The 22,859-nt window shown below is 38.0% G+C and overlaps 3 protein-coding genes across 3 annotated transcripts; 2 read left to right on the top strand and 1 right to left on the bottom strand.

Moving 5' to 3' along the window:
- The first annotated feature begins 288 nt into the window (after positions 1–288).
- Positions 289–13,244, top strand: ankrd10b (ankyrin repeat domain 10b). Its single transcript, XM_028393565.1, has 6 exons — positions 289–635; positions 1,342–1,494; positions 2,705–2,796; positions 10,007–10,272; positions 10,610–10,717; positions 12,684–13,244. The coding sequence occupies exons 1-6, from the start codon at positions 438–440 to the stop codon at positions 12,875–12,877; spliced, it is 1,011 nt and encodes a 336-aa protein (XP_028249366.1). The 5' UTR covers positions 289–437; the 3' UTR covers positions 12,878–13,244.
- Positions 13,245–13,776: 532 nt separating this feature from the next.
- On the top strand, positions 13,777–17,752 carry ube2al (ubiquitin conjugating enzyme E2 A, like). The gene is made up of 6 exons (XM_028393964.1): positions 13,777–13,980; positions 15,105–15,185; positions 15,291–15,316; positions 15,598–15,687; positions 15,782–15,870; positions 17,005–17,752. The coding sequence occupies exons 1-6, from the start codon at positions 13,937–13,939 to the stop codon at positions 17,131–17,133; spliced, it is 459 nt and encodes a 152-aa protein (XP_028249765.1). The 5' UTR covers positions 13,777–13,936; the 3' UTR covers positions 17,134–17,752.
- Positions 17,753–17,860: 108 nt separating this feature from the next.
- ing1 (inhibitor of growth family, member 1) lies at positions 17,861–20,962 on the bottom strand. Its single transcript, XM_028393963.1, has 4 exons — positions 20,818–20,962; positions 19,640–19,800; positions 19,135–19,283; positions 17,861–18,879 (listed from the first exon to the last, which is right to left on the bottom strand). The coding sequence occupies exons 2-4, from the start codon at positions 19,776–19,778 to the stop codon at positions 18,247–18,249; spliced, it is 921 nt and encodes a 306-aa protein (XP_028249764.1). The 5' UTR covers positions 19,779–19,800; positions 20,818–20,962; the 3' UTR covers positions 17,861–18,246.
- Positions 20,963–22,859: the final 1,897 nt, after the last annotated feature.

The following is a 22,859-nucleotide window of genomic DNA, read 5'->3' as shown; positions in this document are numbered from 1 at the left end:
ACATTTGGTGAATTAAAGATTTTGTCACTGCGCAGGCTTCACGAACTTCGTTTCTGTCTTGCTAAGGTAGTTTTACGATAATTACTCACATAGTTTTAAGATAGCTATGCTATTATAAGTTTTATTTTTGGTTTAAACAGTCATTGTTTAGACAAACAGTTCCATAAAATAAATAAAATAGAATGTGTGGCCGAAGGAACCACAGGAAGTCGGTGTGAGTCCAGTCCGGAGTTTCCGGTTCGCTCGGCGTCTCTCGGGTTTCCGTCGGGCGCGTGCCCCTCGGCGCGCGCTTTGTTGTCAGGCAGAAAGACGCATCAGTCAGGGTGGCGCGTGTCCTGATGCACAGGCACTCCGTCAGCGCCCAAAATTAAACAATAGCAGCTCATTTTTAGCGTCCCTACAGTCGTAGTTAGCTTATCATCCATCGTTTTGCCACCATGTCTGTGGGAGTGGAGTCTGGATTTTCGAGCGAGGAAGTGTTAAACAGCCGCTTTCCTCTCCACCGGGCTTGCAGGGATGGAGATGTCGGTGCCTTGTGCTCCCTCCTTCAGTGCACCTCAAACCCGGCTGACCTCACGGTGGAGGACACTTTCTACGGCTGGACGCCCATACATTGGGCCGCTCATTTTGGAAAGGTAACACTCTAAAAAGGCTTTTGACGGAGTAGGTTTGTCTTCGTGATTATTTTCGATGAGGGAGTTTCCAGAATGAGCGCCAGCGCTTTCCGACAAGAGCTTCGTCTCGGCCATTTCCTGATGTTTGCCGTAACTGTTAGCTGATGAGCCTCAAAAAGCAGCCATCGTAACTGTTGGCAGACAATGGACCATTAACGTAAACTCACACTGTCGTCTAGCGAACAGATTTTCCATGAATTGTACTGGTATACACTACGTTTGTATTACGATTTTAACATATCGTGAGTTTAAACAGGAAGAAAAACATTAAAATAATATTCTTTGGCTAAGAAATTGTGTCGTTAGGAGAAACATTAGTGTGTTAGCTTAACAAACGTCACTTCGTGTATACACAACTTTGACGGTATTATTAAACTCTTAAACGCTGCTGTTATCTAACACCGGGTCACGTCTGACCACAAAACAGTGTTAAAGTTGTATTCTCAACAACGCGGGGCTCCAATTCAGCTCCCAGTCCTGATGACTAATCCTGAAAGAAGTTTGTTGATATGAAACATATTTCTGCGGTGCTACAGTTTGCAGAGCACTAAAGATAAACTAGTGCACTCACTTGTGTTGCATTTTGAAAGTGTACCACGCTTACTCGTACCTGCCGTGTTGCAGTGTTTATGAAAATATAATCTGCAAACTCCTTGTCTCCCCACAGCTGGAGTGTGTAATGCGTCTGGTTCAAGTGGGCAGTGGTGTCAACGCTATGACCTCCAGATTTGCACAGACGCCTACTCACATTGCTGCATTTGGTGGCCACCCTGACTGTTTGTTATGGCTAATTCAAGCTGGTGCAGACATTAACAGACAGGTACGACAACATTAGATGCACACTCAACACATGCCTGCACACTCTGCACATGGTTCAATTTGTTTGAGGACTTTTTTTTGTTAACATTTACTGGAGAGGCATGTATAAGCTATATGTAAAAACTTTGACAGTGTATGGACTGTTTAGAAAACATCAATTTATACTGCTTTCAAATAAACAAATGTAAACGTATTATTACCAAAAACAGGCATGAAAAGAGCAGAGCACGACAAGACGTTGAGCTCAGATGATCTAATCAAGGAGGATCAATTCAACTTGAGGTCACAGTCCTCCAGTACTTACTCCTCCACCTGACCTATATTCTGATTATATGTGTTCAGAACTTTTAATGACAGAGGAGTTGCTTGCTGTCAGACTGCTCTGTTATACTCATCACATCTTTTCATAGATTTTCAAGCACAGACTCATGTACTGGGGCTGTATTTTATGCTCCACTGCACTACTAAGAGAAATCAGATTAGTAGGTCATGATGACATAACATGTTGTTGTCATCATGAAGCACATTGCTAACATTTTCCTATGAATTTGCTCAGAATATGTTGAAGTTAAACCCTGGGGAAATTGCAGGATTTTAGACATTGCTTTTTTTGGGTTCAAAATATACAGACCTGGATGGTGTTTACAGTAGCACAGTGTAGTATTTGGGCATTGTCTAGATTGCATAGTGGTGAGACAGCCAGCCTTTGCTTTTTACCCCTCCCCTCTTTTATCTGCACTCTTACTAATGTGTAACTGTAAATGTGTGTGGGCGGTGGTAAAGTCTGGGCGAAGAGTTCAGGCTCTGCCCTGCAATAATACACGCTTTTATAGTGTCTGTTCTAAGAAAAATAAAAGGAGAAAAAATGGGTCTTGAGAAGAAAATAGGCAGAACACAGGCATGATGAAATAAAAATAAGCAAAAAGAAAATGGGCTGGTTCATAAAGCACTAATATCATCACAGTCTGCTTGTGTTTGCAAAATTTGGTAGGTAATTTTCAGTGGAGTTTTAGCTTGCCAAGTTAAAACATGGCTGATTCACACACAAATAAGATCACAGATAAACTCTGCAGTTACTAGAAATTAGTTGAGCTCCCCATGCAAAACGAATTCTGTGTAAAAACTGCTTTAGCTTTATTTAGTTTCTAGTAGTTGTGTTCTTGTCAGTACATACAGTCAGTATGTAACTGCAGTCTTTTGTCATTACTCAGGACTATGTGGGTGAGACGCCCATCCACAAGGCTGCTCGTGCGGGCAGTCTGGAGTGTATCAACGCTCTCTTGATTCAGGGAGCGAAAGCTGAGTAAGTCCTCAGATCAGTCTGTGTCCTCATTTCTTTTCCTCTGAATTATCCAACATCTCAGTTACACCTTTACAAGGGATCACCACCAAACTAAAACAAGAGCAGCAAGAGAATGTGCTTGATGTATTAAAAAAAAATACAGAATTTGGAACATTACGTTTGCTGACATGGGTATGGCTGACACATGCCCAGCCAAACATAAGCTGCTCTACTAATAGCTTAATCAGTTTAGCTGTACTCTATTTATATCACAGTGACCACCATGAATCGTATTTTTAAAATGTGAACGCATTGTGTCAGTATAGCTCGCTTTTGTCCTTTTAGGTTCTGATACCACTTTGTCCTGTCTTCATTCGGGTGGTAACATTTATACCAGACAACTCTGTAAACATTACATCTCCCAGAAAATTAAAAGAGCTGATGGAGATACAGTGTAATGAATAGAAGGAGCAGCCAGGTATGTTATGTACAGTGTTTGTTTTTCACCGCAACATAAAATATAGTTACAAAAGCAATTCAAATTTTTTAAAACTGTTTTAATCATGAGATGCGGTGTGAAATATTAATAGAATTGGTGGTGCTCCCTTGAAAATGTGACACATTTTGTTAATCCCTGAAATTGTTGTTTATCGTTGCAACAATTCGCATTAAGTTGCCCTCTGTGTAATATTCATAGTTGTAATACATTGGATTCATAGAGACTAATTCATTACATAGTTTTTGTTTCATTTACTTAAAGCAAACCCTTCTAAATTGTCTTTGTAATTTGAGTGAGAGCTACGTGACAGTAAAGGTAGATAATTAACTCTGTGCCACTCCTTTCCTTTTAACATCCGTGTAAATCTAGCAGGATTATTACACAAACAGGAGGACAACTTAATGCAAAAGTTGATAAACTGTTTTTTACTGAGTAGGCCATATTGCATGATCTTTGTTAAATCTAGAGTGTGGTTTTCTTTGTTAACATTTGTTTTGGTTACTGTCCATGATGACCAAATGCACATTGACACTCTTTCTGAAGATGTTTTGACTCTAATTTAAAAAAAGGCTACAGGTTGTTTGTTGCATAGAATGAAAACACATGTGCAGAATTAGTACATGTGAAACTGCAAAATCAGATTTCTGAGATTTCTTTTGATTTATCAATCAACTTAAAAATGTTGATACTGGTAAATACATAAAGGTAATAATGCATTCTTAATGGTAGTCTAGAATGTGGATGCATCTCCTCTGTTGTAATGTTCAGCCACATCCTTAGTTGGCAGTTGTTTTATGCTGTGGCCAAATTCTTAAATTTATAACAACATTTCGTTATTGTCACAGCACCTGAAGGATGAACAGAGAAACAACAGACACAGCTAATGCTTCCTGTTTGTTAAAAAAATGTACATGTCTGACCTGCAGCAAGGTGAGAAATAATTACAGAGAGTGGGTCATAGTTATTATTTCCTAAAGGTCACATAAGTGGGCTCAGTAAACTAAGCCTCTACGTGATTTACCAACTGCATAAATCCTGTGTTATGCAAGAGTGAAGAGAATGCTTTTAGGCTCATTGTTAGTCAGACTCAGTTTTAGTATAATTAATCAGTCCCTGTATGGTTTTAAATAATTAAGCATTTGAATGCAGAAACACACTTTTAATGGTCAAAATGGTAGATTATAACACTTTCCTTGCTCATATATATTTTCTCATTTCATTCTCAGCAACAAACTTAGTGCCTTTTCTTTGTGAAACTTTAAAAAACATGAACACCAAACCACCAGGGAGTTCACATATTCTTTTCTGTTTTAATATTGTATAACCTTTTATTGTCTAATGAATCACTTCATGAAATACTGTTTGTGATAGGACAGACCAACTAAGCTGTAGTATTGCCTGTATCTGATAATACTAAATATAGCTTGGCACCACTAGTGTTGATTTAGGGTTTTGTCCTCTTTCGGTATGAAATGCCAACAATGGCAAACCCTTTAAAAGGTTGTGAAAGCACCAACTGATAATCTCTTCCTCATAGTTTCACAAGCTGCATGCTCCACTTACTATAAATAGAAGGAACAGCCAAAAATGAATAAATATATTCTATGTATATAATTATATTGACAAAGTTTGACCCTGCCATCTAATTATTATAACACTGACTCTTGGCTGATTTGTTTAATTTTCCATAGCATATGAAATCCCTGGTTGATTTGGTTGTTTCAGCAGTTCAAATCTGCAGTTTACTCTTTCTTCCTTCTTAACTGTCTTGTTGAGGTCATACATGTGCATTTGGTTATCAGCTGATGAGTATTATTTATTCTGAAATGATATGTAATTTTTTTTCCCCTGCAGATTACAGATATTTAGTTTAGTTTATTATCAAGTTTGTTTCTTTTTTAATTTTTTAACTATAGTGGGCACAACTGGGAGGGAAATTCAGGCACACTAGGTGGGAATGAGGCTCATGACAAAATAAAAGACCTTCTTAATGCTTAATTTATAGTATAAATCAAAAATTAAAAGCTCTAACTGAAACATTGTTTTAAATATTTAATGTTAAAAATACACCAACTTTAACTGATAACTTAACATAAAAGTCTTTACCAAACCTTGAGGATCTACTGATTCTATGGTCTTTCTTAAATAAGTAAGTTTTAATGATGCGTTTGTATTAATTTACTTTGCTTAACCTAGTCATCTAAAAATTAAAATTAAACTAAACAATAATAATAAATATCATACTCCCATAAGTGAAACAATACCCTTAGCGCTGCCTACAGTCCAGTGACACATGCTGCAGCCTACCTACAAGCATCTTGCTTTAAGGCATAAGGTAAGCTATTTGGCTAGTACTTGATCATTACAATAACATAGAAAGGTAAATTTTACAAAAAGCGGATCACAAATCTTATTATACTATTATAATCACTCCAACACGAACCTTAATGTGTAGCTGCATCATTATTCCAGGCTGAGTCTTTCTTTCGGTATGTTGGAATTTCCATTTTGAAGGTAACTTGACCTTTTCACCATTTCCTTCAAGATCTCTGGAGTCTTTTGTCCAGCTCTTATGTGCTACCAAACAAATAATAACCTCCCCGCCCTCACTGGGACATGCTGAAACAAACTTTTTATTGGGAGTTAAAAGATAAAAAAATTACTTTTTATTAAATGAGACTAGCAGAGCCACCTATAAGATGGCCACAAGTTATTGCCCAAGTAACAGTACATGTTGTGGCTATAATTTTTGAATGTGTGGCCTTATCATAAAAACCTATTTTTTGCTGGACTTCCTCTTGAAGCTTCTTCAAAGAAGGTTTTTTTTTGGGTGTCTTGTCTTCACTTTGCATCACCTTGCATTTTTCTTGAACACATTTCTGCCACTCACCACCTGGCTTGCATCTTCATGTGAACAAATAAGCTGTTATGACTTCTTGCTGGCGGAGAATAAAGAAGAGACAGAGGTGAAGAGGAAGACGAAAATGCACTAAATGGATCCTTACTTGACTCATTAGGACGACCTGCACTCTCCCTTTTATTCAGCACTTAGCTCGCCACAAAAAGCACAGGGTGCAGATGATCAATACTGGCATTAAACTAAATGATGGTTGTTTAGCCTCTGTATAGAATCTTAATATGTTTATGAAATATTTAGATATTGTAAAATAAAAAGGAAAACCCTGGAAATCCTTCAATGAATTACGCATCTCCATTTCCTTATAAACAAGTTTGTTTCTTCAAGCGCTTCTACTGTTTAGCATAATTCCCTATGAACCTGCCAAAAATATTAATTCTACAAAAACAAATTCGTTTAAAAACAAATCTACAAAAATGATATATCTATGTATAAAATTCATAAAATGCTTCTTTAGTGCCCACCACTAAACTGAAATATTCTTAGAATTACAGTCAAACAATAAACTATTTGTCCTGAGCCTCAAGAGTGTTAAGGTGGTCCAGTAACAAGCTAGCAGCAGGCAGGATAATGCTTAGAGGCTGCCAGTGAGGAGAGCACAGTGCAGACATGCTAATAGCAGCAGATGAGATGGGTTAGATTTGCACAGCATCATGTACTGAACTATTGAATGCTAACATCATCCTGTTGCAATGGTTATTCACTGTCATTTCACTGTATCAGATATTTTACTTTTATACACAGGAATGTTTTATTTTGTATGTCACAGTATTAACCCTATACAATATTATAGTCTGTTTTGACATCTAATCTTTGTCACCTTTTCCTTTATGAAAGTGACAATAAGTTCACAAAAACAAGTTTTCTGTACTGTTAACAGAACCAGAACCGTACGTCTTAATGTTTTGCAGCCATTGAATTGGAAATGACTTGGTTTTTTCAAGTAATCCTAGAAAGGGGGAGAATAGACACTGCTGAGTCTGCCCCGTTCCCTGGGATAGCCGCACTGTTGTGGCATTGAGTGTTCTCACTATCGCTTCCTATCTACACACTGGCAAACTGTTGAGGTATTTCTTGCGGTGATTGGTTTTAATGCTAGGTTTTTTATGAATCAAAACTAAAGTTTTAGACCTGCATGCTTTGCTTATTATCCATGATTGTTCCTGTATTTTAGCCTTTTTGTTTTTATTTTATGATTTATTTATTTTTTTTTTTATTTTGTGAACTAACCATAGGAGTCCGTTATATGGACAGGTTTAATCACGTGAGTCCCATGTCAACATGTAGCATGATAATAGGCTGCCTCTGGAAGGTTAGACAATAGTTAGAGAAGATTCATATTGTGTGCTTAGGACCGAAAAGCAAAGCATACCAGGCATTTACAAAAAATTAACGCTTCCATTTCAAATTTCGGAACCAAACCTGGTTATTTGTGTTATACATTTTTTGGACTCTGATAACTGTAGATGTCCGGTCTCACTAAAGGAATACCAGCTGAATATTTAGGGTAATACAAAGATACATTCTCAGTCATTTACGAAATATTTCTTTCTTCCTAAAGAAAGAAGGTTTGAGAACAGATTAATTTTAAGTAGGTGACTAGGCTTTGAGACTATTTAAACATAATTTTAAATGTTGTCAGACACTCATTAGCTCTTGTTTTAGTCTGATCATTGAACTGTTTTTTAATCCAGAAAGTTCCTCAGCATTTGGTTGTTTTAACATATGATACTCCTTTCCAAAACTTCTGTCTATGTAGATTCTGTTATTGGTAATATACCACTAAATATTTAAAATGGGGAGTTTGAGCGCTGTCTTTCTGAGGTTTTAGTGTGATTTTAGCTGCGCCTGCTCTTACTTAACAACTGGATTTCTCTAGACAACTATACTGCAAGAGGCTGCCATAAAATACTCCAGTGAACTTCTCTGGTCGACTGCTTCTGTTCAGAGTCAGTTTTTTAGGATAGTGAAATAATGAACTAAAGGTTAAAGACAGCAGCTAATCACATTTTTTATTCCTTGGAGTGAGACCAATCTATCTACATTTTCACCAAATCATTTTTGGTATTAACACCCTCTCTTGGAGTTATCCTTGGAAGCGTTAATTTTGAAGGGGACGGGTAATGTGCAACAAGTTATTGTGTGATTTTTACTCTTTTTGTTTTTAAATCTTCAATTCTTTACAAAATGTTTTTTCATGTGCACTAGTTCTTGAAATGTTTTGTTTAGCATAACTGTTTAGATAAAAAATGCAAAGAGTGAGCAACGTCTAAACCACATGGATGATCAAACAGTATCTGTGCACTTCAAATTCTGCCTTATTGTGTGGAGGACAATCTCACATATCAGTAAATGGTTAAATACAAGTATGGTCTTTCAAATAGGTTAAATTCTATTACTATACCCATATTGTCCTTTGTTTAGATGGAGACATTTTCTTTTTTTTCTGTCATATTTTAATAGAAACCACAGGGTTGAATGTAAGCCAGCAGCACCAGTTCTTTTACAAAGACTCAGCTGTTTGCTCAGAGAACTAATTTTGCAGTATGATGACATTCAGGCTGGGAACAAGTACAGTATTGTTTTATATTTGGCCAATGGAGAAGAGAGACATTCCCATCATTAAGCTGAAAGATCTTCATTGGTCAGTGGGATATTTTCTGCCTCCTCCTCATGTGTTCCTGCACAATAACTTCAGAGCAGCCTTGAGATTTTATTTGTATATCTGGCAGTTTTTATTAAATAACTGCAGCTGTATTTATTATTTAGTAGTAGTTTTCTGTGACATTGCTTCCACACAAGTCTAAAATTGAGGAAACGAACAAATGTGACACAGCACTGTTTGCACATTCAGTATAGCACACAGAAAGTCAGTTTTTATCTGCTGCAAATGGACATGATTAACAGCTTTACATGGTGCACAGACTCTTTATTTACATCATAAAGGTTTTACAAAAAAAGGTGTACACACAGACACTTCTTACATCTCTCAGATTCTTCATCCTTCTGTTCATCTTCCTTAACACCAGATGAAGACAAAGTTCATAACTTCACTTTCCCAAGAAGAGGCGTCTTGATTTCTGACGCTTGAAGGCCACAGTTTGACCTTGTTCCTCCGATCCTAACCTTGAATTCTGTGGAGTTTCTTCTGAAGATACTGGTCTGGTCTGGATGGTGAACATCTGATTGTTGCAGTTGTTTCTCAAGAAGACCTCTTTTCTATTTTTTTCATAAATGCTACTCGGGCTAGCACATCTCGGACAGACATAACTACATCATGGTTTGGATTTTGGATGCAACGTTGCAGACATTTTTCAGCATCATCATCACTATGAAGATGACTTGATGGTGGCTTTTCAAAATCTCCTTTGATGTCTTTATCTTCCAGGTGAACCTGAAACAATCTCTTTTGGATTCCTTGCTACATATAGTAATCCTCATTGTGTTGGATGCTCCTTAAAATTTACTGTGCACATTTTAAGTTGTCTTAATCATGTCCTTTTGCAGCAGATACATTTCTCTGATCATGTGAAAACATTTGAAAGATTTAAGTTTATTTCTGTGAAAGACACACATGATCCTGAAGGGATCAATCGTCATCTCTTTTGAAGATGACGAAGAGCGATGTGAAAGGATAGAGCAGCACAGGCTATTTCTATTCATTTATGTTTGTCTGTGTGTGCGGAAATGTGCTTATTGAGTCTGTGCGTGTATGTATGCCTGTGTGTGTGCTTGGACTTGTCTTATTTGTTTGGTTTTTGTGTACATCAAATGTACAGTGAGCATTTCTAACACTCCCTCTTCCTGTTGTGCAGTATGAGGAATGCCAGTGGGCTGACGGCTGCTGACCTGGCCCACGCGCAAGGATTCCAGGAGTGCGCTGAAATTCTCTCCAATGCCCAGAACTTTCAACAAAACATGGCTCAGTCCCACAACGGGGCTTTTCTGAACGGCACAAGCCGGAATGGGGGCCACGCTCACCCCACCATCCAGGGACGCAGCTTCTTGAATGGTGTGCCCAACAGAAAGAGGTCTTTTGATGGCATGGAAGTGAACCCGGGGAAGAAGGCTAGACCTAATGGTAGGTCATGCTACCTATTGTTGGTTACTGTTAACACTCTTTTGGGTAGTTTAACACCTGTAAATCAATAAATACAAAACATTTTTTCTTTTTATGTCACAAAACTGAAATCGTTGTGTGTACAGCATAATATCTGTGTGCCCACCTCTGTTATCAATCCTGGGAAAAGTAGTAGCTCTACTTTTGAAAACTACCCAAACGTCAAAGAGGACGAACTGGGGAAATGGCAGCCTTGGATTGTAATCAAGTTTATCTAATTTATAACAAATGTTAGCTGGTAAGATTTTAAGTTTTTTTTTAAAACATGTTTAGCTGATTTTTCTCTCTTGGTTCTTAGGTATGTGCATGCCACCTGAGTTGCTGAATGGGAACAATCCACTAGGTGGTGTTGGAGAGGCCCAGATGGAAAGCATGAGCATGGAGTTGGCAGCAACTGTAACATCAGGTGGGCCAGGATCCTTTGCATTTGGGCTGAATGGGTTTGCACCCCCACAGGGTCTGGGGTCCATGGATCAGTGTGAGGACCAAGGGGGACAGGACAGGTCCAGCCCTGCAACTAAAGAGCTGGAGGTCATCACTGTGGCATCAATGCAAACGCCATGTCGCTGCACCAACTCTTATGCCTACCTGTAGGCGGCTTGTGTGTGGCTCACTCTAATAATCCCATTTGTATTGTCTTGCTACTTTTTTTTCATAATACAGGTATAGAATGAAACAAAAATATTGTTCTGATTTGGTGGTGAGCTACATTTGCAAACTGTATAGAAGAGTGTGCGTGTATTTTCTACTTTTCCATGTACTGGATGTATAAAAGGTTTTTGTTATACAATTATATAAATATATATAAATAGATATACATTGGATACATCCGTCCAGTTACACAGATAATTGTCATGTTAACCTGATTTGCTTTTTTTATAAATGAAAGGGTGATTTTTGTTTTGCACAAATGTTTAGCAGTGTTTGCTTTATGGTGCAGATTTTGTTTGTGTTGGCTTAACAGGAAAAAAAAACAATTTTTGTGTTTTAGAAATTCTGTCATTGGTCACCTGAGATTATGAACTTTGGCCTTGAGCAGGAGCATTTGTGAATTTCAGTAGCATTTATCAGGCTTAAAAGTTGTACTTACAACAGGTTAGAGTGTTTTGTTTTCTTTTTTAACCCCAATTTATAAATTTTTTTATACTTTTCATAGATCAAGCTTGCTGATTTAATGAGCATTTTACATTAATGTGTGTTACAGCTAGAAGCTTTTAGTCTGTATAGCCGGGGTGTTTTTCCTCCCTCCTGTGTCGGTTCCTGTCTCTCACCCAGGCTAAACAGACTAACGTCCTCTGGCCGTAACAATGTTAAAAAGAGTGCTTGAGCACTCTTTGGAAATGTCACCTGACCTTATGCCAAAGCATATCCCAACATGAATGTAGCTTGTAACGTATAGACAATTCTTTGTGCAGCTTTCTTGTAGTTTGTAGATGTCGTGTACTGACATCCAGCGCTCCATGGATTTCAGGTTTGGTCCTTTCTTTGTGTTTATTTGGTTTAAAGTAACGGTGAATGTCTGTCAGCAAGGGTTTTAGGCAAGTTTCTGGGCTTGCACATGTGTATGTTATATAATACCCAGTGTAACTTTAAAACTGCTACTGTAATCGGCTGTTTTAAAATTAGTAATATATATATATATATAAACTAATTTGCTCAAGAACCTTTGCATGGATTTTTACACAGCAAAAGCCTTATTTCTTGAGCTGCATTGAATAATCAATAACAAAATGTACATTGTTTGAACTTTTGTAGATGCTAAGGGAAATTTCTTTCTGTATTTTGTAGCACTAATTTTATGTCGAAGGTAGTTTGGTTGTTTTGCATTACGTGGCAGACGTTTTGAGTGTGTTGTCGTTGCGTTTGGAGAATCTAGTGCTTAGTGCTGAGTGGGTTTTAGCTTTGTACTTGACTGTGTGAAATCATTAAATGTTGATTCATTTTATAAATGCGATTGTGGTGGCCTTCATTTTTCTTGATGTACATTTAGTTGTGTCACAAATGTATTAAAAGCAAAGAATTCAAATTAAGGTATGAACTTCAGTTGGCAGTGAAACTAGGTCACTGTGCCATACAACACAAGCTGTGTATCAGAAGTACACGGATCAGGATGTGGCCTATTTACAACAAGGTCTTGGGTCTTAATCTGTAGGGTTACATAACATTTTGGAATGTATTTCACAATGTGTTGATCTTTCTTGTGTGATCCAAGAGGTTCTAGAACATGGTTACTGTGTTGAAATCTGGTCATGATGGCGTCTGATCATTGGCTGCTTTTATTATTTGTGCAAAACAAAATCACTTGTGTTTTTTTTTTGCTTCACTTGCAGAAATATGATCAGAACATCTTTGACTATTTGTTTCATTTACAGTGGCAGGTGAGAGGCACTGTGAGGCTTTTAAAGACCCAGCAGCAGAAATCCTCCTTGGCCAGCACATCTTCAGTGACTCACCTGAGATCAATAACACTGCAGGCAGCCAGATGGAGCACCAGAAGTCTGTAAAAGCTGAGCAGCTGTATGACCATACCCTCTTCAGCACCATGCTTCTTTACCACGGATCCTAAAGTATGAAGCTGGCAGTCTGTCCTTTTTTTTGCCTGAATATCATGTACACCTTAAACAAGCATTAATTCGCCTTAAAGCCACTGAGTGGTTCAGTTCATTCAAATTATTTGTTGTAAGCAGAAAGCCTGTTGTTGTTGAGGGCAATTTGTAGCCAGTAACGTTAATTAAAAAGTTGATTCTTGTTTGTGTTGTTAAAGAGAAAGTATTTGTTTAGTTTGTTGAGTTTCACTATGCTGCGGATAAGTAAGCATCTGTAAGGAACCACTGCCAATACTTTTTATTTCTGTTTAACGTTGATGTTAATACAACCAGTGCAATTTCATATAAATGCAACTCATTAACAAATAAAAGATTTTGCAAAAGTTATTGGTTGTTTTTTTCTTGTCTATTTTTTAATTTTTGGAAAAGAAAGCATTCTCCTTGTAAGAATAAACTCATCACTGGCTGCAGTCATGGTATTTTCTCTCTAATATCAAGGCTAAGAAATGTTAACTCTAGCCTGGACATGATCAGCTGTTTCTATGTCCAGAAAACCTGCCCTACATGTGGCAGAACAGGCTATCCAACCACAGCTTCACATGTAGAGGCACACCTGCCAAGAAGAGTATCGACCTTCATCAGAGCTACGCTGCACAAACACCGCGTCACTGAGGCCCAGGCCCGCGGCAGATGACGACATAGGGGAGGCCAAAAAATCATGTTGACTAAAAACATCGAGTTAAATACATATATACTGTCCAGATAGACAACAATGCATCTCTGATATGTTTTATTTGTATGACACTGTGAATAAATATAATTTCCAACCATAAGATTTGTATTTGATTTGGCATTATTAATTACCCCCCCTCCATGGACAAAGTGGTATCATCCTGTAAACCTATCTGGGCTAAACGGAGGCTCAGGGGTAACAAGAAAACGACGGGAAGAGACAGGCTACCCTGACCAGGGTTACAGTAAAATTGTCAAACAATTATCAAATACAATATAACATTTTAATCAAATAGTCTCCTGTCAAAGGTACCTGTGTTGCCAGCCCGTATTTCACAAATTGAGCCATGTCAACCCCGGCTAGAAGAAGACTTATGAGAGATTTTAAACGGTGAGTTAATGGTCAGAAATGATGCCGACAGCGTTAAGTTAGCTATGGTTGTCAAAACAGCTAACGTTAGCATAGCGTATGTTAGATTCACTTAGCTAACCAAGATTTTTATTAGAAACCAATTGATTCAGTCATTTCTGTCGTGGAATTAGAGCCTAAACAAACCAATTAAATTGATCGTGTGTGTCTTCGAAGCTGAAATATTTAAATGAAGTATCAATTTTTGAGAAGCTCTTCGCCTTTACCGAGAAGCTAACAGTGCTAGTTGATGTGTTAGCAGGTAGGGTCTACGACTTCAAGCGATCACTTAAAACCAGCTAGCATTTAAATGCCTACGACGAGTTACTACATGGTTGATTTACCCATGTAGCTAATGTTTATGTTGTGCTTAAATGTTAGCTTGTCGTTATTGTGATATTGGCATTAGGCTATATAGTTTCGTTGCTCACCAACATGGGCTGTTTTGAAATCGATACAGCCATAAACTAATAATAGCTATACTGATTGATACAGATATATAGGCAAGGTAAATATGTATTTAAATATTTATTACGTTGTTACTAGGTTTAAGGTCACGAGTGATGTTGCTATCCTGAAATCCGTGGAGAATCCATCGTGTCATATGTGAGCAAAACAACATTAAACCATAGCGGAAGTGTTCGCCTTTGTTGAAGTCAGCATCAAAAGTAGCGAGTTCTTCTCAGGGTGACGGATCACTTTGTCCATAGAAAATGGGTTGTGTCCGTATTTAACGCTTTCTCACTAACTTCTTCAAACATGTTTTCCTCTCAGTGTGAATTTGATCAGTTAAATGGGTTAACGTTTGACAACACAGTCAAAGTTACTTATTGAGTTTCAAGAGTTTCCAACAGGTCTTTCCAGGTATTGGGAGTGGCTTGGTGTGCAATATACATATCCACTTGATGCTATTAGAAACTCTGTAAACCTTTTTACAAGCTTGCATCATACTTCATTCTTCAAGCAAAAGAATGTGTAAATAAGTGCAAGAATTAGACATTGTGTCTAAAGAGATTAACATTGCAAAATTTGACCTATCTAGATACAGCTGTTTCTGCTTGGAGTACTGCTAGGAGTAAAGTATCGTTTAATTTTTTGTTATAAAGGCTACAAGAGGATCCTCCAGCCGGTGTCAGTGGTGCCCCATCTGAAAACAACATCATGGTCTGGAATGCAGTCATCTTTGGGTAAGACACTGATATGTGTTTGCAAAATATATGCTACATTTTGTAAATTGTAAATAAATAATGTGAAATCATGACAAAACACTTTTTTGTCCTCTCACTTCACAGCCCTGAAGGAACTCCCTTTGAAGATGGTAGCTAAACCCTTTTGTTTATTTAGAGACAATGCATCATGAAAATCACCAAAATGTGTTTTACTAATTCTTGTAAATGAAATGTATTTTATTTAGGATTTATCAACAGCCATGTGTATGTGTTAGTGTTGCTGTAGTTGTTTTAACCAGCTTTTCATTATTTGAGTTGACAGATGAACCTTTTTGGTCAGATTAGGACGAGTTACTGCTTCAAATATTTTTCCACCTTCTCCAAAAACACTCAGTCTTGATAAATAAATTATTTCTTCTCTTTGTCATAGGTACATTTAAACTCATTGTAGAATTCACAGAAGAATATCCCAACAAACCCCCCACAGTACGATTTGTGTCAAAGATGTTTCATCCAAACGGTAAGAATGCTTTCATCTGCTGCCACTTTAAAGTGTTGTTACGGCCTCTGGGCTCAGTGGGCTGTGTGTAACTGTTGTTGGTTTTTGAATCCAGTCTATGCAGATGGCAGTATATGTCTAGACATCCTACAGAATCGCTGGAGTCCCACTTATGATGTGTCTTCTATTTTAACATCTATTCAGGTAAGAAGTGTCAGTATACAGTAGTTACAATTACCCTTTTTAATGAAATATGTAAATAAAATGTGGGCAAATGTCAGCAGGTCATGTATTCAACACTGAGAAGCTGTAACAAACATATTGTTCAGTGTTTCTACTGACAAATACATACACTACCTTTCAAAGGTTTGGGGTCACCAGGTCAGTTCTATAGCTTCTCTGATCAGCACAACAGTTTCAGCTGTGCTAACATAATTTCACAGGATTTTCTAGTCATCAATTAGACTTTTAACACGATTACCTCTGTATACCTTTGTATACCACTGAGTGCCACAGGAGGTCCTTCCTTCCTGTGGCCATCAAACTGTACAACACCTCCCTCTGAGAACAGATCTAACACACTGTCTTGTAATCATATCCATATTGGATTTATTTAGACAAGATTTTACTGCACACGGTACAAGTTGTATTATAAATGACTATCAGTCTTCACTTGCCAGGATTTTACTTGAATGTTTATTAATGTTTAGAATTTATTAGGATTTATTTTTATCTTACGCTTACTACTTTACCTTACTTATATTTCTAACCTGTCTTTTGAATATACATGGAGCACCTGGAATGAAAGCAATTTCCCCCTGGGATCAATAAAGTATTTCTGATTCTGATTCTGATATATTCCATTAAAAATCAGCCTTTTCTAACAAGAATAGTCATTTACCACATTAACAATGTCTAGACTGTATGTCTGATTACTTTAGTGTTGATCTTCATTGAAAAAACATTTTTAAAAAAAATAAAATAAAGACATTTCCAAGTGACCCCAAACTTTTGAACGGTAGTTTATATGTAAATATACAAAGTAAATTTTCTGAAATTCCAGTGTTTTATTTTTTTTTAATTCTAACTAAGAATGTAGTGTTGTAAGTAACCACTATTTTTAATTGTTTATTACTGTTATTTTATATCTTGACCATTCATTATGTGCCTGGTAAAATGCTAAATACTCATGATAGCAAGATCTATAGAATTATAATGTTACAGTTGAATATAGTCATGGTTACAAGTGACTTGTAACAGTATAAGGGGTTTAGTAGTAGGTTAATATGATGAGACATATTTATTTTTCACCATGTATTCTCACCTTTTTCCTTCCAGTCCCTGCTTGATGAGCCAAACCCCAACAGTCCAGCCAACAGTCAGGCAGCTCAGTTGTACCAGGAGAACAAACGGGAGTATGAGAAACGTGTGTCGGCCATTGTAGAGCAAAGCTGGAGAGACAGTTGACCTGACACTCCAGACAGCTGCTCTCTCCATCATTAAGGTGTGTGTGCTGCAAGTTTTAGTGGAGTACCTCCCCATCATGGTCCCCTCCTTCCCCCCACGTTTTTAATTTTAAGCTTTTATGCACTTTACCTTCAACTTCCCTTCATAGAACATTTTCCCCCCCGGGCCGCTGAGAGGGGATTCTTTTTTTTTTCCTATTCTTTCCCACTTCTCCATTTTATCAGGGGAAATGTGCTGAATCTTGCCTTGATGTTTTGTCACTATGGACTTTGAGGGTCATTACCAAAAAACTTGGGTGTGTTCTAACGTGCTGTCTTAACACCCCATGATTTAGTTATGTTGAATTTCCCCAAGGGTGCGTCTGTTATCTGTTGTGCACCTGAACTATTATCAGTTTGTGCAGCCTGAGAATCACCACAGACTACAACTAAATCAGACATTGTTACGCCACGTCTTTTGCTGTGTTGTGAACTGTTACATGCATGATGGAGTGTATTCACAATCCCGTTCAGTTTTCGTGTATATAAAGAAACCTGCAACTGAAATTATGTACAGATTTTGCACTGGTTGTCCCCCATGTCACTTTTCCAGTTGTAAATAAAAAAGCAGATTCATCCTATGGGCATTGATTTTTAATTACAAGTGCTAACACTAATGCTCTCATTCTATATCTTTCAGCAGTATCAGGAGTCGACAGACCAGAAAAGTCACTATTTAGATTGGGTTATACAACACTGCTTTCTGAAGCATTTTGTTGAACCACTATTCAGCACTAAATCAGCAATGATGCAAAAACACACTTGACTAGTGTCTAACATCTCATTGAGTTACAGAAAATGAAATTCTTTATTTTGAAGTGTTTTATTTGTTTATGGAGCACATATTTCAATGGTCGATGTTGCATGCATGAGGACAAAGGGATGTGGATGTCCGTTACAGACATAATATTTCTCTATTTTGAAAGGGCCGATCTTGATTCTCAGCTATGCAACAGTTAAAAAAATAACTATTTACAAGATTCATCTTATCATTACTTTAACACTCTTAACTGTAAATGGAAACAAAGACATAAAATTAAATGTTTTTACACTGAAGAGTTCATTCCAGGACCAGCTACCTGTTGTATGCCCTCTCCTTCTTGGCCCTCTCTAAGGCCTTGTCTATTGTCTTTTCATTCTCACCTCTACACTTGGGGCAGTACCACTTGCCTTTAGGCTTATGATGGAGCCCAACACAGGAGAAGTGAAACCACTCAATAGGACATTCGTCATTATCACAGCCAATCATCTCACCATAAGAGACCTGCTCACACAGGCAGTACGTTGGCTCATCTGGGTCAATGGGCAGGTCTGGAGGTGACACTTCTCTCTCAGACTTTCCTTTTGACCTTTTCTTCTTCTTAGATGAGGTCTTGGCCCTCTTTTCCCTGGATGCCCCAACCCCCACTTCTTCAGCATGATCCAGACCCCCATAACTTTCCCGATTTTCTCCATTTTTCTGTCGTCTGGAGCGCTTCCCCCCAGCCTTGTCTCCCCCACCTGAGCCTGTGGTCACCTCGTCCCGTTTCTTGTCATGATGGCCAGGTTTTCCCGGGGTGACTGTAGCCGATGGCGACAACATCAAGGATGCTGGAGTACTTGTCATTGATGTTGCTGTGGTAACATGACTTTCTGGGGCTTCTTGAGAGGAAAGAAGGAGCTCAGAATGCCAATCTATCTGCCGTGTTCGGTTCTCCACCAGCTCCACCTGAAACAAGAACGCTTGTGTACTATCACAAATATCTCTGTTATTTTAGCATACTCAGCATACTCATTCCCACAGAGACACTTGAAAATGCTGCTTCTCCTTTTTACTACCTCAGCATACATCTTTCTGACACAGATCTTAGAAAGTAATTAATTTTATTATTGAACCTGTAACCATTTTACTATCACCCTTAGGTCACATGGTTCCAGTTTGTCTTTCATTCATGAGACAAGTAAAGATTTGTGTGTTACATACCATCTGACCAGCAATTTGAATCTTTTCATCTCCAAGTTCTTGACTGCGGATCAGCGCCCTCTGAATGGATAACTGAAGCTTGCGTCTCTGGAGGGAGTCAGATTCACGGCGATACCGTTCATAAGCATCATCAAGCTCCTTCAGAACATCTGCAAAAAAAACAAACAACAAATCTGAGCATTTCCAAGCATCATTTGTCGTATTAGAGCATCAATTTGACTTGAATTATGCTTTTGTGAGTAACAACGGCTGTAAGTGTATTTGTGTTAGCTCGGTTATTGTCTTTACATAAATTCAGTTAGCCATCAGTAGTGAGTTCTGTCAGTCATCTCAGACAATTTTGTTTCTGATAAGGGTTTTTAACTCTTAAAGAAATTATACCTATGTATTTGTATGACTTTGGGGCATAATCAACTAAGAACACTAATTGTTCTTTTTACGATATGCCTTTAGAAACCTCTTTAGTACTCTGACTAAAGTAGAAAGATGTACAGTTATCCTTTACCTTGATACTTGGCATCAATTTCCTTCATCAGGGAAACACTCCTCTGCAAGTCAAAAGGAAGTGACTCCACCAGATCCAAATACTCCTCCACATAATTCACCACAACATGGCCTGGGTCACCATTGGCTGGGTTCAACATTGTGGCTGCGACACTCCTGCACCTGTTAACAACAAATCATTGTTGAAACCTCTTTACAGCAGATCTTGTAGTGAGTCCGCCACCTAATACGTCTTCACATGGCAACTATCACCTCATTACATCATTAGTATGCACATCATGGTAGGCATGTGATGGTGTTTTGTCGCGTTATGCATCTGCAACAATCAGATATACAGACTGCAATGGTCAAAATGTGAAAAAGGGGGGAGGGGGCAGCCATCCTGAAATTGCTACGTGTACAATGAATCTGCCAGAGTTACACAGTAGTAGCGACGAACAAACACAGGTCTACAAGGACCCAAGAGCTGATAAAATAAAGAAATGGATTTAGTAAACATCAGGCACTATTGTACGGTCTTCTCCGCAACGCTAGCTAGTAATATTTAGCTAGCTAAATTTCGCAGAGATCGATCATGTTAATAGGTGGATTTGGAGGAATCATATACTCACAATTGAATACAAAATCTACCACAGACACATTCACTACTGATCTTGAATATTTTCATTAATTGCTGAGCTCCACAAGTCAATGCTAACTGCTGTACAGCTAACGTACTCTGCTGGTGAGTTTGCGTCAAGTATACTCAAGTCAACTTTTTTTTTTCCTTCTGCCACTTTAAGATTAGCTGTCACCCCACACAGATTTAAATGAACATACAGTCTTACAAGCTCTAATTGTTGTCTGCAAACGTTACAGAAAACAACCAAACACGATAAAGAACATATTGAATACTACGAAAAACGTTTACAGCTACTCCATGAGTGGATTCAACGGGACACATACTGACCACTTAACGTAACAGTGTGCTTACAATTACTCAACTGACAATCGCGCAAGTAACAATCATTTGGACACTTAAAGCTTTGTCAGTTCTATCAAGTTTGCCTAAGTGTAACTGTTAGCTAAATTAGCTTGTTAGCTTAACGTTACTAAACGAACTAAAAACCTGACAAACAGACACAAGGAACACGATGCACCTCTTTATTAAGTGAAACTGCCTTTTACACAGGATCTTACCTGTAGATGTATTTTTCTGTGGCCAATCTTTAACACTACTGGATACCACCGTAGCTATTGTTGCTAACCCCTCGGTGTGTGTAACTACAATTGACCGCTGTTGCGGTGCAGAGCGGGTCCTTGTAGCTACAAGCGGCTAACTAGCTGTTGGCTAAAGTGCCTGACTACAAAAATCAGCCATGCGCATGTGCTGCACTCCAGAGCGCTACTGTAATTACAGAATAGGATCGGCGACACACTTTCCTTGTTTTTAAAATATATTACATTTACAATTATTATGCTACATTAAAATCCCTGTCTTTTTTATATATTTTAGGTTCTGACCTGTTTATTCTTTTCACTGTTTCGTTTCTGTTTGCATTTTTAAAGGCTGCATACATTTAGAGCATTAAAGCATAAATGAATGAATTTAACGTCAAAATTTTTCAAAAAATTGTCAAAAAAATCAAATATTTATTTAATATTTGAATGATAAAATCTTGGATAAAAGCTGAAATGTTTTTAATTAAATCACGAATGCTGTGAAATAATGACACACATGTACAATTCCTTATCAAAAGCCAGGAAGAAGCTGCAGCGCCTCCTGCTGTTCACAGTGGTTACTGATAGTATTAGTTTTGCATTGCTGAAAATAATTACTTATAACTTCCTTCATCATAGTTTGCCACTAGAAGGAGTATGCTATAGTGTATTATTTTTGATATAATATTATTTTATATGTTGTGTTTATATTGTTTTCATCTTACATTCATTTTTTATCTAATGCAATTTAATTATATTGAATTAAAATTAATAGTAAAATGTTTGGTTTTCATTTTATCTGATTAAATGTTATTTTATTATTTTGTTTGCATTTATCTTTCTTATTTTTCTGCCCAGTCCACCTGATGGTGGGATCAATAACTAATGATTATCATTTTATTTTATTTCCCTGTACTTCATGTCAGTCCCGGAAGTTGCAGAGTCCACGCGTTTAAAGCGCGCAAGCGACGCGAGCGACGCATTTCCTTTCATAGTCAACACACACACACATATACGACATTGACTGATGTACTGTACATACCCAAAATTCTGACTCCCTGATCTCATGTTTTATGTATTCATTGATCCAGATAAGCCGCTTTAAAATCTGTGGGTAGTCTATCCTCTCTGCGAAGTTCGCAGAGTTTTTCCTCCTCCCTGATTTTTCTTCTTCTGTAAATATAACAACGTGTTAAATAAACTACACCGCTTGCGTTATTGCCCCCGTCGCAATGAATGAATCGGCGTCAAAAAAAAAAAAAAAATCGGCGTCATCCCGTTGGTCACGTTAGAGCCGATCAGATGCTAATAAGTAATTAGCAGTAGCTGCTCCTTCCTCACAGGTGCTGTGGCATTCTGTCGATGTGGACAGACGCTGTTTCAGTTCAAGGTGTTATCGGCTTTTCAAAGTGGAGCTTGCAGCGTCTCAGGTGTTCACAGTAAGTCTCTCTGAAGTTTGACTTTAACTGGGACGAAGACGTTTGGTTTCCAGGAGCTTCACACATCTCTGCGGATGTCTCTACCACAGGTGCTGACCCGTTTGGACACGGCATTAATGACTCGGTCCAAACTCTGGAAGCTGGAACTCACTTAAAGGTTAGTGGCGTCACCGTGAGCTACGTTAGCCGCGCAGCACGGCCTAATTGTTGTCAGGTGTAGCTTGTAGCTTGTAGCTTGTTAGGCTAATTTGGCCTGTTCCTGATGTTTATACTTTTTATAATTTTACATCATTATTATTATTTTGTGGTTTCCACCAGCACGGCACAATGATTCAGTCCAAACTCCAAAGAGGAGCTGAACCTCATAGACACCTCGGTTGATGCCTTGAATTGTTAGCTACGTTAGCTGCTAATTGTTGTCAGGTGTGTTGGCTTGTTAGGCTAATTTTAACCGCGTGCCATGGATCTTGGCCTGTTCGTGGCTTTTATACTGTGATAATATAATAATAATGCCATGCTTTATATTAAGTTTTATTATACTTATAATATAAGTCTTACTATTAAGTTGGCAAGTTTAACATG

Source organism: Parambassis ranga, chromosome 21, assembly GCF_900634625.1.
Source record: "Parambassis ranga chromosome 21, fParRan2.1, whole genome shotgun sequence".
Taxonomy (NCBI): Eukaryota; Metazoa; Chordata; class Actinopteri; family Ambassidae; genus Parambassis; species Parambassis ranga.
This window is presented reverse-complemented; position numbering and strand designations above follow the sequence as displayed.